Raw genomic sequence first — 12,119 nt, 5'->3', positions numbered from 1 at the left:
CAACGGAACCGCCTCTCTTTAGTTCATGTATGTTCTTTTTTTCTAATTTATTTTCCTATTTTGGTTCTGTCTTTAAGTTTTACGGTTTTTGTTGATTTGGCAATGACTTGTACAACCACATCAACAAACACAAGTCCGATGGCTAAGTTGGATTGCCATGTCAGATTGCGACGGACAAAAATTCGTCGCAAATTTGCGACGGACAAAAATTCGTCGCAAATAATTCGTCGCAAATTAGCCACGAACACTATCCATCGCAAAATTCGTCGCAAATAATTCGTCGCAAATTTCGTCGCGAAATTCGTCGCGAAATTCGTCGCAAAATTCATCGCAAATAATTCGTCGCAAATAATGTAGTCGCAAAATTCGTCGCAAATATCGACGCAAATTTCGTCACAAATTTAGTCGCACATTTCGTCGCTAATTATCCGTCGCAAAATTCGTCGCTAATTATTCGTCGCAAAATTTGTCGCTAATTTGCAAAAAAAAAAAATTTGGTCAGTAATTTACGACGAACTTATTTGTGGCAAAATTCGTCGCTAATTTGCCATAAAAAAATTTTACTTTTTCCATTAACATTATTCATGATCGAATTTAGCGACAATTTTTTATTAATTCTTTAGCGACGAACTCCCCTACGAATATCGTTTAGCGACGAAATTTTATTTTTGCATTGAACTTTTGTAATTTGTGATCGTACGATAAAATCATTTATTTTATTTTTCGATTTTAAACCTAATTAAAAGCAAAATTAATTTTTGAAATTTATATTTAACATTGATTAAGCACTTAATAACATCAAAATATTATAATAATATGAAAATGAAATACATTCATCTACATTTTCCACAAGAATGATAAAAATAAAGAACCAAACTGAAAGGTGCATTCTTCCTCTTCAAGACAGACTTTCTCAATTGAGGAACTATCCAACCAAAAGGCGTTATCAGCCTTGTTATCAGAAAAAAGTTCACAGAATATGTTCTTGGCTCCACCAAGTCTAGCAGCCAAACCTTCTAACTTTCTCCATGTCAAGCCAGTTCAAGATTGGTTCCGATTTAGACGCAGAAGAAACTAGGAATACAAGTTCTGATGAAATACGATTCATCATCAGAGAAGAGTTTTCCCTAATCCATTTCATGTGTTCAAGGGCAAGTCTCACCTCGTCCGCATCATTTAAGTATTTCAGGAAAGTGACAAGGGAGTCTAAATTGCCCAAATCACAATTGAAACGTTGGAGCAACTTTGAAGCGGTAACAAAATCACCTGCATCAAGCATGTCAAGACATAGAACCAAGACATTATCTGTTGGTGCAATTATATAAGATCAAGAATACTCAAATTCAGTATTTACCGAGCTCGTCAAAACTTTACCTTTTCTGCAGAGACACAGGATGAATGCACTGAGGACACTACTGGCAAGAGTTGGATCCTGTTCAATACACTTATCGAAAATATTAAAGGCAACTTCAAAGTTTGCTTCTTGACAAAGCCCTTCTATGAGAGATTTGTAGATTGAGGAATCTGGTTCCAACCCGTTCTCCAACATGTGGTAAAACAGCCTCCTCGCCTCTTCAACTTGCCCTATTTCAGAGAACTTCTTGATCAAGATAGTATATGTTCTAAAATCTCCAGAATACCCACTTGAAAACATCTCATCCCACAGCCTTTTTGCTGGACGTATAAGATCTTCCCAACAACATGCTTCCAGAACAGAATTATAGCCAACCACATCTGGGCCCAACCCTTTCTTCTTCATCACCTGAAGGATTCCATAAGTTTCTCTTACTTTTCCAGCCCTGCATAAAAATGAGACCATCACAGTGTAACTCTCCGCATCAGCAAAATAACCACCAGAATCCAAGACTTGATACACCTGCATCAGTACATCAGTTTGGTTGTGCTTGCATAAGTTCCTACACAAATTGCTCAATGTCAAAAGGGTCGGGAACTTTCCCTTCTTAATCATGAACCTAAAGAAGGCGATAGCTGATTGGGGATCATCAGCTGAGATTGTTCCGATCAATGCATTGAGGATATCATCCTCCAGGGGAAAGTCCCCACTAACGATGACTTCACCCAACTCTGAGGCTTCCTTCATTAGTCTTTCAGAAATCAGAGTAAATAAAAACTCTTTATAGTCATTCGCCCTCGGAGCTACTCCTAACTTCCGCTTCAACTTCAAAACTCTCTCTTTCTGCACCACATCACCCATTTCTCGAAAAGCTTCCGCAACAATTCTATACGCCATAAAATCAGGTTTGCAGCTTCTACTTCTCAGCTCGTCCAGCACCCAAAGAGCCTCTGATACCCTTGAAGCTTGACAAAGACCATGAACTACCAAAACGGCAATAACTGACCCGTTAATCCCTGCATTACGCCTCCTAACTTCATCTAACGCGCTCAGAACCTCGGAAATTTCCCCATTACCACAAAACTTCCACAAGAACACGCCCAATCCCAAAGTGCTCAAACGAACACCCCACTGCATCATTTCATCGAACACCTTCCTTGCATTATCGATATACCCATCAGACGCGAGGGCAGCCAGAAGCAAGTTACACACGTCGGGCCCAACGTCCCCAACTAACGAACCAATCTCGCTGAAAACCAAAAACCCGTCGTGGGTCCTCTTGTTCCTGACGAAACAGGCGATGACGTGCCCGTATGCCGAGGCGTCGAGGCTGATCCCGCGGGCCCTGACCCGCTTCAACAGGGCCTCGACGGCGTTGGACTGTCGGGAAGCGGAGAGGGACTTGAGGACGGAGCGGTACGTGAGGGGGTCGTGAGCGAAGCCGGGCTGCTGGGAGGCCCAGTCGAAGAAGCCGAGGGCGAGCGAGAGGTGGGGGATCAGGAAAGGGTCGATCACGCGGGCGACGAGCTGAGGGGTGAGCAGGTCGCGGCAGCCGAGACGGTGGAGAGCTTGCTCCGTCCATGTGCGCGCCGAGACGGTGTGGCTGGAGGCTGAAATGAGAGCTCTGCTTATTCTTCGCCGCGCTCGATTTCCTCCTCCTCTTGGGCACGCCCTGTTTCTCCACGGAGCTCCCTCCTTTCGGATTCTCCTCGCTCTCCTTCCCTTTCGGGGGGGCGTCGTCGTCCCCGTCGTCATCTTCGGCCGAGGCCTCCTCGTCGGAAGCCTCGGCCTCCTCCTCCTCCGGAGCGGCGATCTCTCGGTCCTCTTGATCTGCCTCCTCCACCTCTGATTTCTCGGGGAGCTCCTCCTCCTTGCCCTCGACGGGGGGAGGAGCCGCCGCCCCTTCGGGCTCCGCGGCCTCTAGGGCTCCGGAGGCCATGGGCGAGGAGGAGTCGCGGGAGGAAGCGCGAGCGCGAGAGGTTTGGGGGTGTGGGGGAGAGGGAAGAAGCAGAAGCGAGAAGAGGGAGAGAGAGGGAGAACAGTGAGCGAGAGAGAGAGAAATTGGGGGTAAGGGCGGGGCTTTGGGGCGCACTTTTTTTAATTAAATTTGCGACGAACTTCATATTTCGTCGCAAATTTTAGCGACGAACCTTTTCAGTTCGTCGCAAATTTTTGCGACGGATTTTGTTTCCGTCGCAAATTTTTGCGACGGATTTTGTTTCCGTCGCAAAAATTTTGTTTCCGTCGCAAAATTGCGACGGATTTTGTTTCCGTCGCAAATTTTTGCGATGGATTTTTTTTTTCGTCGCAAATTTTTGCGACGGACTTATTTTTCCGTCGCAAATTTGCGACGGACTTATTTTTCCGTCATAAATTTGCGACTGATTTTGGGACAGATTCCAAAAATAAAGAGCATTTTCTAAATCTTGCAACGGATTTATTTTCCGTCGCTAATTTGCGACGGAAGTGATCTTCGCGGCACATGGTGCCCATTTTTTCAAATCCGTCGCTAATTTGCAACGGAATTACCGACGGAAATGTTTATACCGACCAATTTTTCGAATCCGTCGCTAATTCCATCGGAACTTTGAGTAGATATGCTTCTTACAATGACACATTACTCATATTTGACGAATTAGTAAATGTCATGATCTAATTCATCTAAGGGCGGCAAGTTTGGTGATTTTTTTTTTTTCATTAGAGCAGCGGAGGAATGTCAAACAACCACGGGAGGTTGTTGCGAAATGGGCCGATGTGACTAGCATTACGAGCACTGTGGAGAAACATGACTGATGTGGATGTCGTTGTTACAAACAGACTCGATTGACGCTTTCTCAAATAACAATAGGGCTCTGATACCAAGTCAAGAATGTGATAAAAAAAATTAAGAGCAATATATATATATATATATCATTGTCAAATGAAGAGTACACGAACCTATTTATCGGTTTTATAGGATGACTATCTAAAAGGGAAAATATCAATTACAATCAATTAAACGAAATATAGGGAATCTTCTAAATATTTCTCTAATGGAATGCATGTCCTCTATTCACTCATCATTCGGATGTAACCCTTTAGAAATAATTCATCTAATTGGTTAGATCAAACTGGTTAGGTCTAAATAAGAATATCTCTTTTATATGATCTCCTATAGATATCCCCATATAGATATATTGACTTTACATTTCATACATCCACTCGATTCAGATCTATTTGAAAATTGCTATAATTTATTTACCCATATATTTACGCATACATAAGAGCTACGTGCGGAGGAAACCGCCATATTCAACTAAATAGATATCTGCGTTATCTATATCTAAGTCTTGAAAAAAAGAAGAAGATAAGATTTGCACCTATCGAATCTAAAAAAGCTTATTTGGGACGAGAACATTTTAAGAGATTATCTAATATCTTGAGTTTATAATAGATGTTCTTATCTAATTTGAATTTGTAATATCTAATCTCTCTTAGAATTGGACGTGTAGCAAATCGTCCAATCTCTTTTGAATTTGAACTTGTGACAATCATCCAATTCGTCTCTACTTTCATCGCAAAATGGTAAATTTTGTTGCACAAATTAGCGACGGAAAATAAATCCGTCACAAAATTTGTCGCAAATTTGCGACGGAAAATTAGTCGTCACTAATTTGCGACGGAATTAGCGACGAAAATTTTCCGTCGCAAATTTGCGACGAATTTTGCGACGGATTTATTTTCCGTCTCAAATTTGCGACGAATTTTGCGACGGATTTATTTTCCGTCTCAAATTTGCGACGAATTTTGCGACGGATTTATTTTCCGTCGCAAATTTGCGACGGAATTTTTCCGTCGCTAATTTGTGACGAATTTTGCGACGGATTTATTTTCCGTCGCAAATTTGCGACGGAATTTACGACGGATTTATTTTCCGTCGCTAATTTGTGACGGAAAATTGATCCGTCGCAAATTTTCGTCGCTAATTTGCGACGGAATTAGAAATCCGTCGCAAAGTTTGTCGCAAATTAGCGACGAAAAATTTTCGTCGCAAATTTCCGTCGCAAAATTCATATTTTTTTGTAGTGCTCTCTGTTAAGACTGTCGAAACTTAGACCGTAGCTACTGTGGTAGTCGTTGTTGACTACGTTGACCACAACAGGGCCATGTTAGTTAGGTTTTCTTATATTCATTTGACCTTTTGAAGTTATTATCATTAAATTTCCTCGCACTTGGATTTGCGTAAATTCAGCATTCCATCCCGACCCCGTCCGCGCATTTTGTGGTCGAGCGTGGAACCATAGAGCAATCTCGATGACTCTCCAATTATTTTTGGTTCGGATATGAGTTTTCGTCAACAATAGTGAACTAGTATTGATGCAAATAGATTTTCTATTGTATAATCTCGGACCAATATCCTAGAAAAACTTCTCCTTTTTGGTATATTTGTCCACAATCCCCAGCATGTACATATTATGGTTAAATAATATTACCTCCATGGACAAAAATTCGGGTACTTATAGTGTTATTACCTCAATGGCAGAGTGGAAACATAATTTACTGGGACGATTTTCCACGTAATTACACTAATCTAATAGTTGAACTACAACTCGCACCACTGCCAGGTTTCATTTCAGTGAAAGATATTTCGTCGCGAGAGCAATTTTGGCGAAACAATTATGAACCATGAAACTCAGAGAAACGTACTACCATAAATGAACTTTTGTCCTCTCAATAAAAGTTACAAAGAATATGTAATAGATAAGATATTATACGTGAGGATAATTACGGGATGAAGTATTACGAATCATAAGATCCATGGAATATAAGACGAGAAAAGGGAAATTATGAGTTTTATCATGCAAATCAATTTTGAAAGTACATACTAGTAATGATATTTTCCCTCATGCATCCAAGAAAAATAGAGAGTTCAGAGGCATGGTTGATAGACCCTTTATTTTCAATACCACATCAGTGTGACGATGTTTAGTTCAAACTTCAAATCAGCAGGGGACTAACATAGAGCGATATGATATGATCTTTGACCTTGGTCTTCGAATGGGTGTAATGATCTCCATTGGTGTATACAACATTGATAACCCGCGAGAGATTGAGAATTCGCATGAGAACCGGTGCTGGGACCGCGGTCAGACGAAGAAACTCGTCATTGATGTCCTTCTACGCATCAACAACTCGTTTCTGGAGTTCCTCCTCAGCTTCCTGCTCCGAGATGCCATTTTCTTTCATCAACAACTCCACCGAAGATGCTACGTGCCCCCTCTTTTGCTCCAACTGTATATCAATAAAATTGGTGTGATTAGGTCAACAGCGTTTCCGATTGAGTAGTGGTTGATCTAATTTCATTAGATTATTGGAGGATAATTACGTTTCTATTATACCTGGTGAGAAGCAATGTCATCCATGAACCTACATATGGTTTGTGAAGCCTTCAAGATCTTGCAGTCGCCGAGCAACCATTCAAAAGCATCTCTTGTGACCACATCGCCCATTCCTACAAGCGATGTGATCGCTATCTCTTCATAGCCGGTCGTTAATAATGCAAGGGACATGTATTCCTCCATCGTTGGTGTGTAGCCAGTATGGAACCATTTGGCTTCGTCAAAGTACCCTCTTGCTTGCTTCTTCATCTGAGAAATTAAACGTAAACAAGAATGTTGGGTTCCCGAGAAAAATTGAATTGGGTGCATATAAAGGGTGCCGATGATGCTTACGGCTTCTTTTGCATAGACAAGGCGATATGATCTTCCTTTCGTGGCCAGTTCATTCCCAATTTCATCATACAGATCGAGAAGCACCTTATAATAAGCTTGCATATACTCCGGTAGTCCATCCATGGCATCAACACTCCACCTGAATTCGAGTCCTTGAAAATTACACACTTACTCTACACATACTCGATCAAATTCAGAAGTTTGAGAAAGAGAATGCGGATTACGTACTTCTCAATTGCTTCAGTGAAGGATACGAGTTCTTCTAACGTGCCATAGACGTCATAGATATCGTCGAGAATGGAAATCGGGGCGATCACTCTGGTTAGTATATATCTGGCCTCGGCAAACTCCGGCCGGAAATATACTCCCGATATCCAAAAGAACAACTCCACAATCCTGTCTCTAGAGAATGGGAACTTCCTCGCAACATCTATATCCTTCCACCACCTATGATAAAACAAAGATGAGCGTTATTGAAAGTACGTTAGCCCGATGAATTCGCATAGTTCAAACTCACTTTTTCACTTGTAAAGGACTTTCAAAAGCACTAATTAGCAGGGTAAATTGAAACTAGACGAGTAAACCTTTGGAAAACACAATCTATAAGCTAATTTTAGATTATACTATCACGTGAAGTTAGTTGACCTTGTAATCTTGCCGAGTTCCTTCTGGTGTTGCTTCCTTCTGGTGTTGCTCTTGCAGTAAGTTGAAATCTAGCTTAGCCAAGGCGAGCAAGACCTTGTCATGTGAAGGCTCTTCTTGGTAGAGTGATATATAATTCCTTGCCTCGAGTCTTGGCAGCCCCTTGCGAAGTGGCTGATTGAGGGCACAACTCACTTGTTTCGCAATACTATTGCTTACTTTCATTTCATCAATTGATTCAAGTTGAGTTATAGCAAAAGGAAGTGCTTCCTCCAAAATATCATCGCCATGGCACCTTAAATGGCAAGCTTCATATAGGGTCAATAATCCGCGCACATCTGTGATGAGCGATTCCCTGAATTTGCCTTCACTGTCCTTGAATTTGTTAAAGACCTCTGTGCGACCAGCCAACATGGGACAAAAGACGTAATTGATTAGAAATTAGGAAGGCGTTACACGTAGTTAATGTTGTAGATTTTCTTTCACTTGTTTCTCCTAAAATTCGAATGAGCAATAGTAAATTTTGCGGCATTAATTTTCCAAAGAAGGAATTTTATGGGCATATTGTCGAATTGGTTCACTAAGTTTAAGACTTACCCGATGAGATATTGAAACCTTGTTGTCGCAGCAATCGAAACATAAGAGCAACCATGTGAAGGTCATCTCCCATAAAACCTCCATGATAGAGTTGAGAGTAACTTTTGTGGATATGTTCTAATTGCTCATCTATTTCTCGTTCAAAATGGTAGTCAATTCCCAAGCGTTGAATTTGATCAATCAAGTGAAGCATTTGTGAAGGCTTATCCGCGACATCAGTCAGCATCTTCCTCACCACTCCTTTCAATTCCTCGACTTGTTCCTCCACTCTTCCAAGGAATTTGAACTTCTGCAAATATGTAACACGCTATTCTGAATAAAAGCAAGCATGTGAAATATATATATTACAAAAAAAAAAAAACTCAAAGGAAAGCGAAGTTACTGTGAAAAATAATAATAATGTTTTCTTGGTTACAAACCCATAGAAAGAAAATATGAAAACAAGGCAAGTTGTAATTTCTGATAACTCATTACGACGAGCATATATTCTCAGAAAAGTGAATTAATGATAAAGGCCAAATCATTTCATTTTGAAACTTTCAAAGAGACGAAATCTAAGATTATTCTCTAAAATCGAATAATCGATGACCAAATCATTTCATTTAGGTGGAGTAGTACTGTTGATGTTTTTAAAGGAGGGACTGTAGCATACGTCGGGTGCATACAATGTAGTCTAAACTTGTTAAACTTGACCCTGTTTGATGGAGAAAGACCGAGGGGGATAGTTGAATTGATAAAGAGGATGGAGATCAAAACAAAAGCTGAATGCCCGAGAAAGCAAAGACAGATTCAAAAGTAAAATCCACCATGTACGATTGGTGATACTTCTCTTGAATGGACAGCAAAATTACGATCGAAATCATCAAGCCAACCACAAAGTTCTGCTACTAAGACTTAGTCCTAAACCAACGCAACTAGAACCATGTATCCGCATTCTCTTTCTCCCGGATGGAAAGGCTAAGAGAAAAAAGTAAACGAGGAAGGAAACTTTTTTCTCGCTCAATCCCTTCATTGTTCTACCACTTCTTACTAGCAGTTCTTTCTTTACACTTGAAGACAACCCACTTTTTTCATAAACATGAAGAGTCACAGAGTTCACAAATGTTGAGAGCTTTCAGGCAGAAGAAGAGCTCAAAGCGGTCCTTAGCAGCCCTACTTTCACCATATTTTCCCTACGTTCACATATAGTGTAATTGGTACCTTCACAACATGCAATTGCAAAAGTTTTCTGGTTATACATTTTTTTTTACCTGGAACATGAATAATGGGTGACTTACATAGTGATGGACGATGAGAGTTTTCCGATATGTAACCAATTTATCAAGCAACATTGGGATCGATGCTGCCCAATAATCTAAGAATTATGGTGCATGTGTGTTACTGAAAACTTTATGATAAAGGATAATATATTCCATGTAAATCATTTCTAAGGAAAATGGATAGTTTTCATTTGTTTTGTGGTTTAGGGAAAATAATTTCCTTATTGCTAGAAGGGGAAATTATTTTTCCCCAATTTAAGCTTATTGTTTTCGGTCCATGGAAAACGCGTTTTCGTAGATCGATTAGTTTTCCGTCATCCAAATACCGGAAAGTTGAAAAATAATTTCTAGGAAACAATTGTCCTTTAAACAAACGGACCTTAGTTCTTTGATGCCATCAATTATCGTGAACATAGGGACTTTTATTAATTCTACAAAACGCAGTTGCACGAAAACAAAGGAAGAAGATAAGAGAAGAATTACTAACCGTTGAGTTGGAGGGAGAAGCATATTTGAGGAAGTAATCACCCCATACGCTCTCGTGATATTCTGCCGACCGGCGTTCGACCCCGCCGCTTCTTCCTTTACTCGGAGAAGAAGATGGAATTGCCGAAACCTGAACCGACATGTTCCCCACTATTTTCGTGCTTCGTTTGCGGATATCGGACGGCTACGCAAATCGAAGAATGGGGAGAGGCTTTCGCTGCGTTGCAGAACATCAACACTTGATGGGTATTTATAGGCAACATGTTCGTAGCCACCTCGTTACTTGGACTTAATTTTTCAGGGCAAACCAATCACATTTTAATGAATAATAACACGAGTGAGAATATTTCGTATGAAGAGAAGATATTCTCCTCGTAACATTATCGATCCTATCCATCCCGCCTTCATACAACAACCGATATTAGTAAAATTCAGATGTAGTAAATAGAGTTTTATTTTCTATCGAAATTACTCGCCAAAACTTATTTCTTATCGACTTATATTTCTCGGTTGGTGGTCGAGTGGCTCAGCCAAGGTCTTGCATTCAGCTGCCTGACTCACGGCATTCCTCTATTTTTCTAAGGGGATTGGGATTAGGTACTTCTTCTTGTTGCGATACAGTGGAAAGAGTTCTGCCTATACCATATATGACTATCCAATTTAAAACTGTTTTCTGACAAATGATTTTCCAACATTCCCATGTTTGGATGACGGAAAACTAATCAATCTACGGACAAACGTTTTCCATGGACTGAAAACGACAAACTTAGATTGGGGGAAAATGACATCCCCTTCTGCTAAGGAAATCACTTTTCCTAAACCACCAAACAAATTTAAACTAACTATTTTCCTCGAAAATGATTCTCATGGAAAATGTTTTCCTTTATCATAAAGTTTTCAGCAATACAAACGTACCACAAGTTTAAAATTTACTTCATTGAAATAATAAGGAGCGGAACGATAGACGCTATTTGGATCTTTTTTTCATTTTATTTTCATTTTTTGCATATTAGAAAATTGTCCAAAAAGTCCTACGTAACACGGCTGGTGTTAACGTGGACAAGTTTTAATAATATTTTTTTAATTATTTCTTTGTTTTTCTTTCTTTCTTTCTTTTTCTTTTTCTTCTTCCAAGTCCGGTGAAGGTTGGCCAAAGAAAAAGAAAGAAAGATAAAAAAGAAAAGAAAGCATAAGAAAAATAATAAAAATAAAAATTCGAAAAAATATTAAAATATTATAAAAAATTTATTCACATCAGGGCCGGCCATGCCATGTAAGATGGCGTAAGACGGTCAGCGTCCACTTCAACGATTTCCGGCTAAAAATTGACCGAATGGACTCAATTGGCAAAATGTGAAAAGGTTTAGAACTTAATTGGCAAAATTAAATGGTTTATGAGTGAATTGACAAAAGTACAATAGGTTTATAACTCTTTAAACAATTTTCGCTAGTATATTATCATGTCAAAACTAGTGAACAACCTTTCAGCGGCTCTGAGTAAAGAGCTCTTTTTCTTTAAATGTGAAGATTTCACCTGTCTAGAGTTCACCCCCATCGCTTTTGTCAACATCCAGGTACAAACTCTTCATGAAAATTCACTTCCAAAACCAAGGAGTCCAGCGCTCCTATGTCTTGTTTACAGTAACTTCATCCTCCTACCAACTACGAAGTGACATTCTTTCGGTAACAACAACTGACATTTGATACGCATTGGTTAAAAGTCCTAGCTTAAAGTTCCTAAGAATAGACTTGTAAACTGATTTGACAAGATTTATAGAAATCTATCTATACCTTTGTAAGAAAGGAGGGTTCTTAGGAGGGACGATGGCATCCTTCCAAGGACTCTCCCTCTGTCACGCCCCATACCCTACGAACACGTAACATCCCGCCGCGGTCGTTAAGAATGCGACTCCCAGGATTCGTCGCCGACCCGTTACCATCGAAATAAGAGAAAATACGCGGAAGCCAAACGAACACTCCATTCAACGAACATTCAAACGGGATAACAGAGAGAGAATTTAAACAAACCAACGAACTATTTTATAAACTTAACATCACATACATCGATAG

General features: G+C 40.0%; 1 protein-coding gene and 1 pseudogene across 1 annotated transcript; both read right to left on the bottom strand.

Moving 5' to 3' along the window:
- Positions 1–781: 781 nt before the first annotated feature.
- On the bottom strand, positions 782–3,293 carry LOC115669095 (pentatricopeptide repeat-containing protein At5g14080-like). Its single transcript, XM_056307108.1, has 3 exons — positions 3,026–3,293; positions 1,375–2,964; positions 782–1,266 (listed from the first exon to the last, which is right to left on the bottom strand). Exons 1-3 carry the CDS (start codon positions 3,291–3,293, stop codon positions 1,001–1,003), a joined length of 2,124 nt encoding a protein of 707 aa, XP_056163083.1. The 3' UTR covers positions 782–1,000.
- Positions 3,294–6,159: 2,866 nt separating this feature from the next.
- Positions 6,160–10,283, bottom strand: LOC130136787 ((-)-germacrene D synthase-like; annotated as a pseudogene).
- Between the last annotated feature and the right edge of the window lie 1,836 nt (positions 10,284–12,119).

The sequence above is a fragment of the Syzygium oleosum genome, unplaced genomic scaffold (assembly GCF_021117445.2).
Source record: "Syzygium oleosum isolate NSW1041296 unplaced genomic scaffold, Sole_v2.1 Sole_v2.50, whole genome shotgun sequence".
Classification (NCBI taxonomy): Eukaryota; Viridiplantae; Streptophyta; class Magnoliopsida; order Myrtales; family Myrtaceae; genus Syzygium; species Syzygium oleosum.
This window is presented reverse-complemented; position numbering and strand designations above follow the sequence as displayed.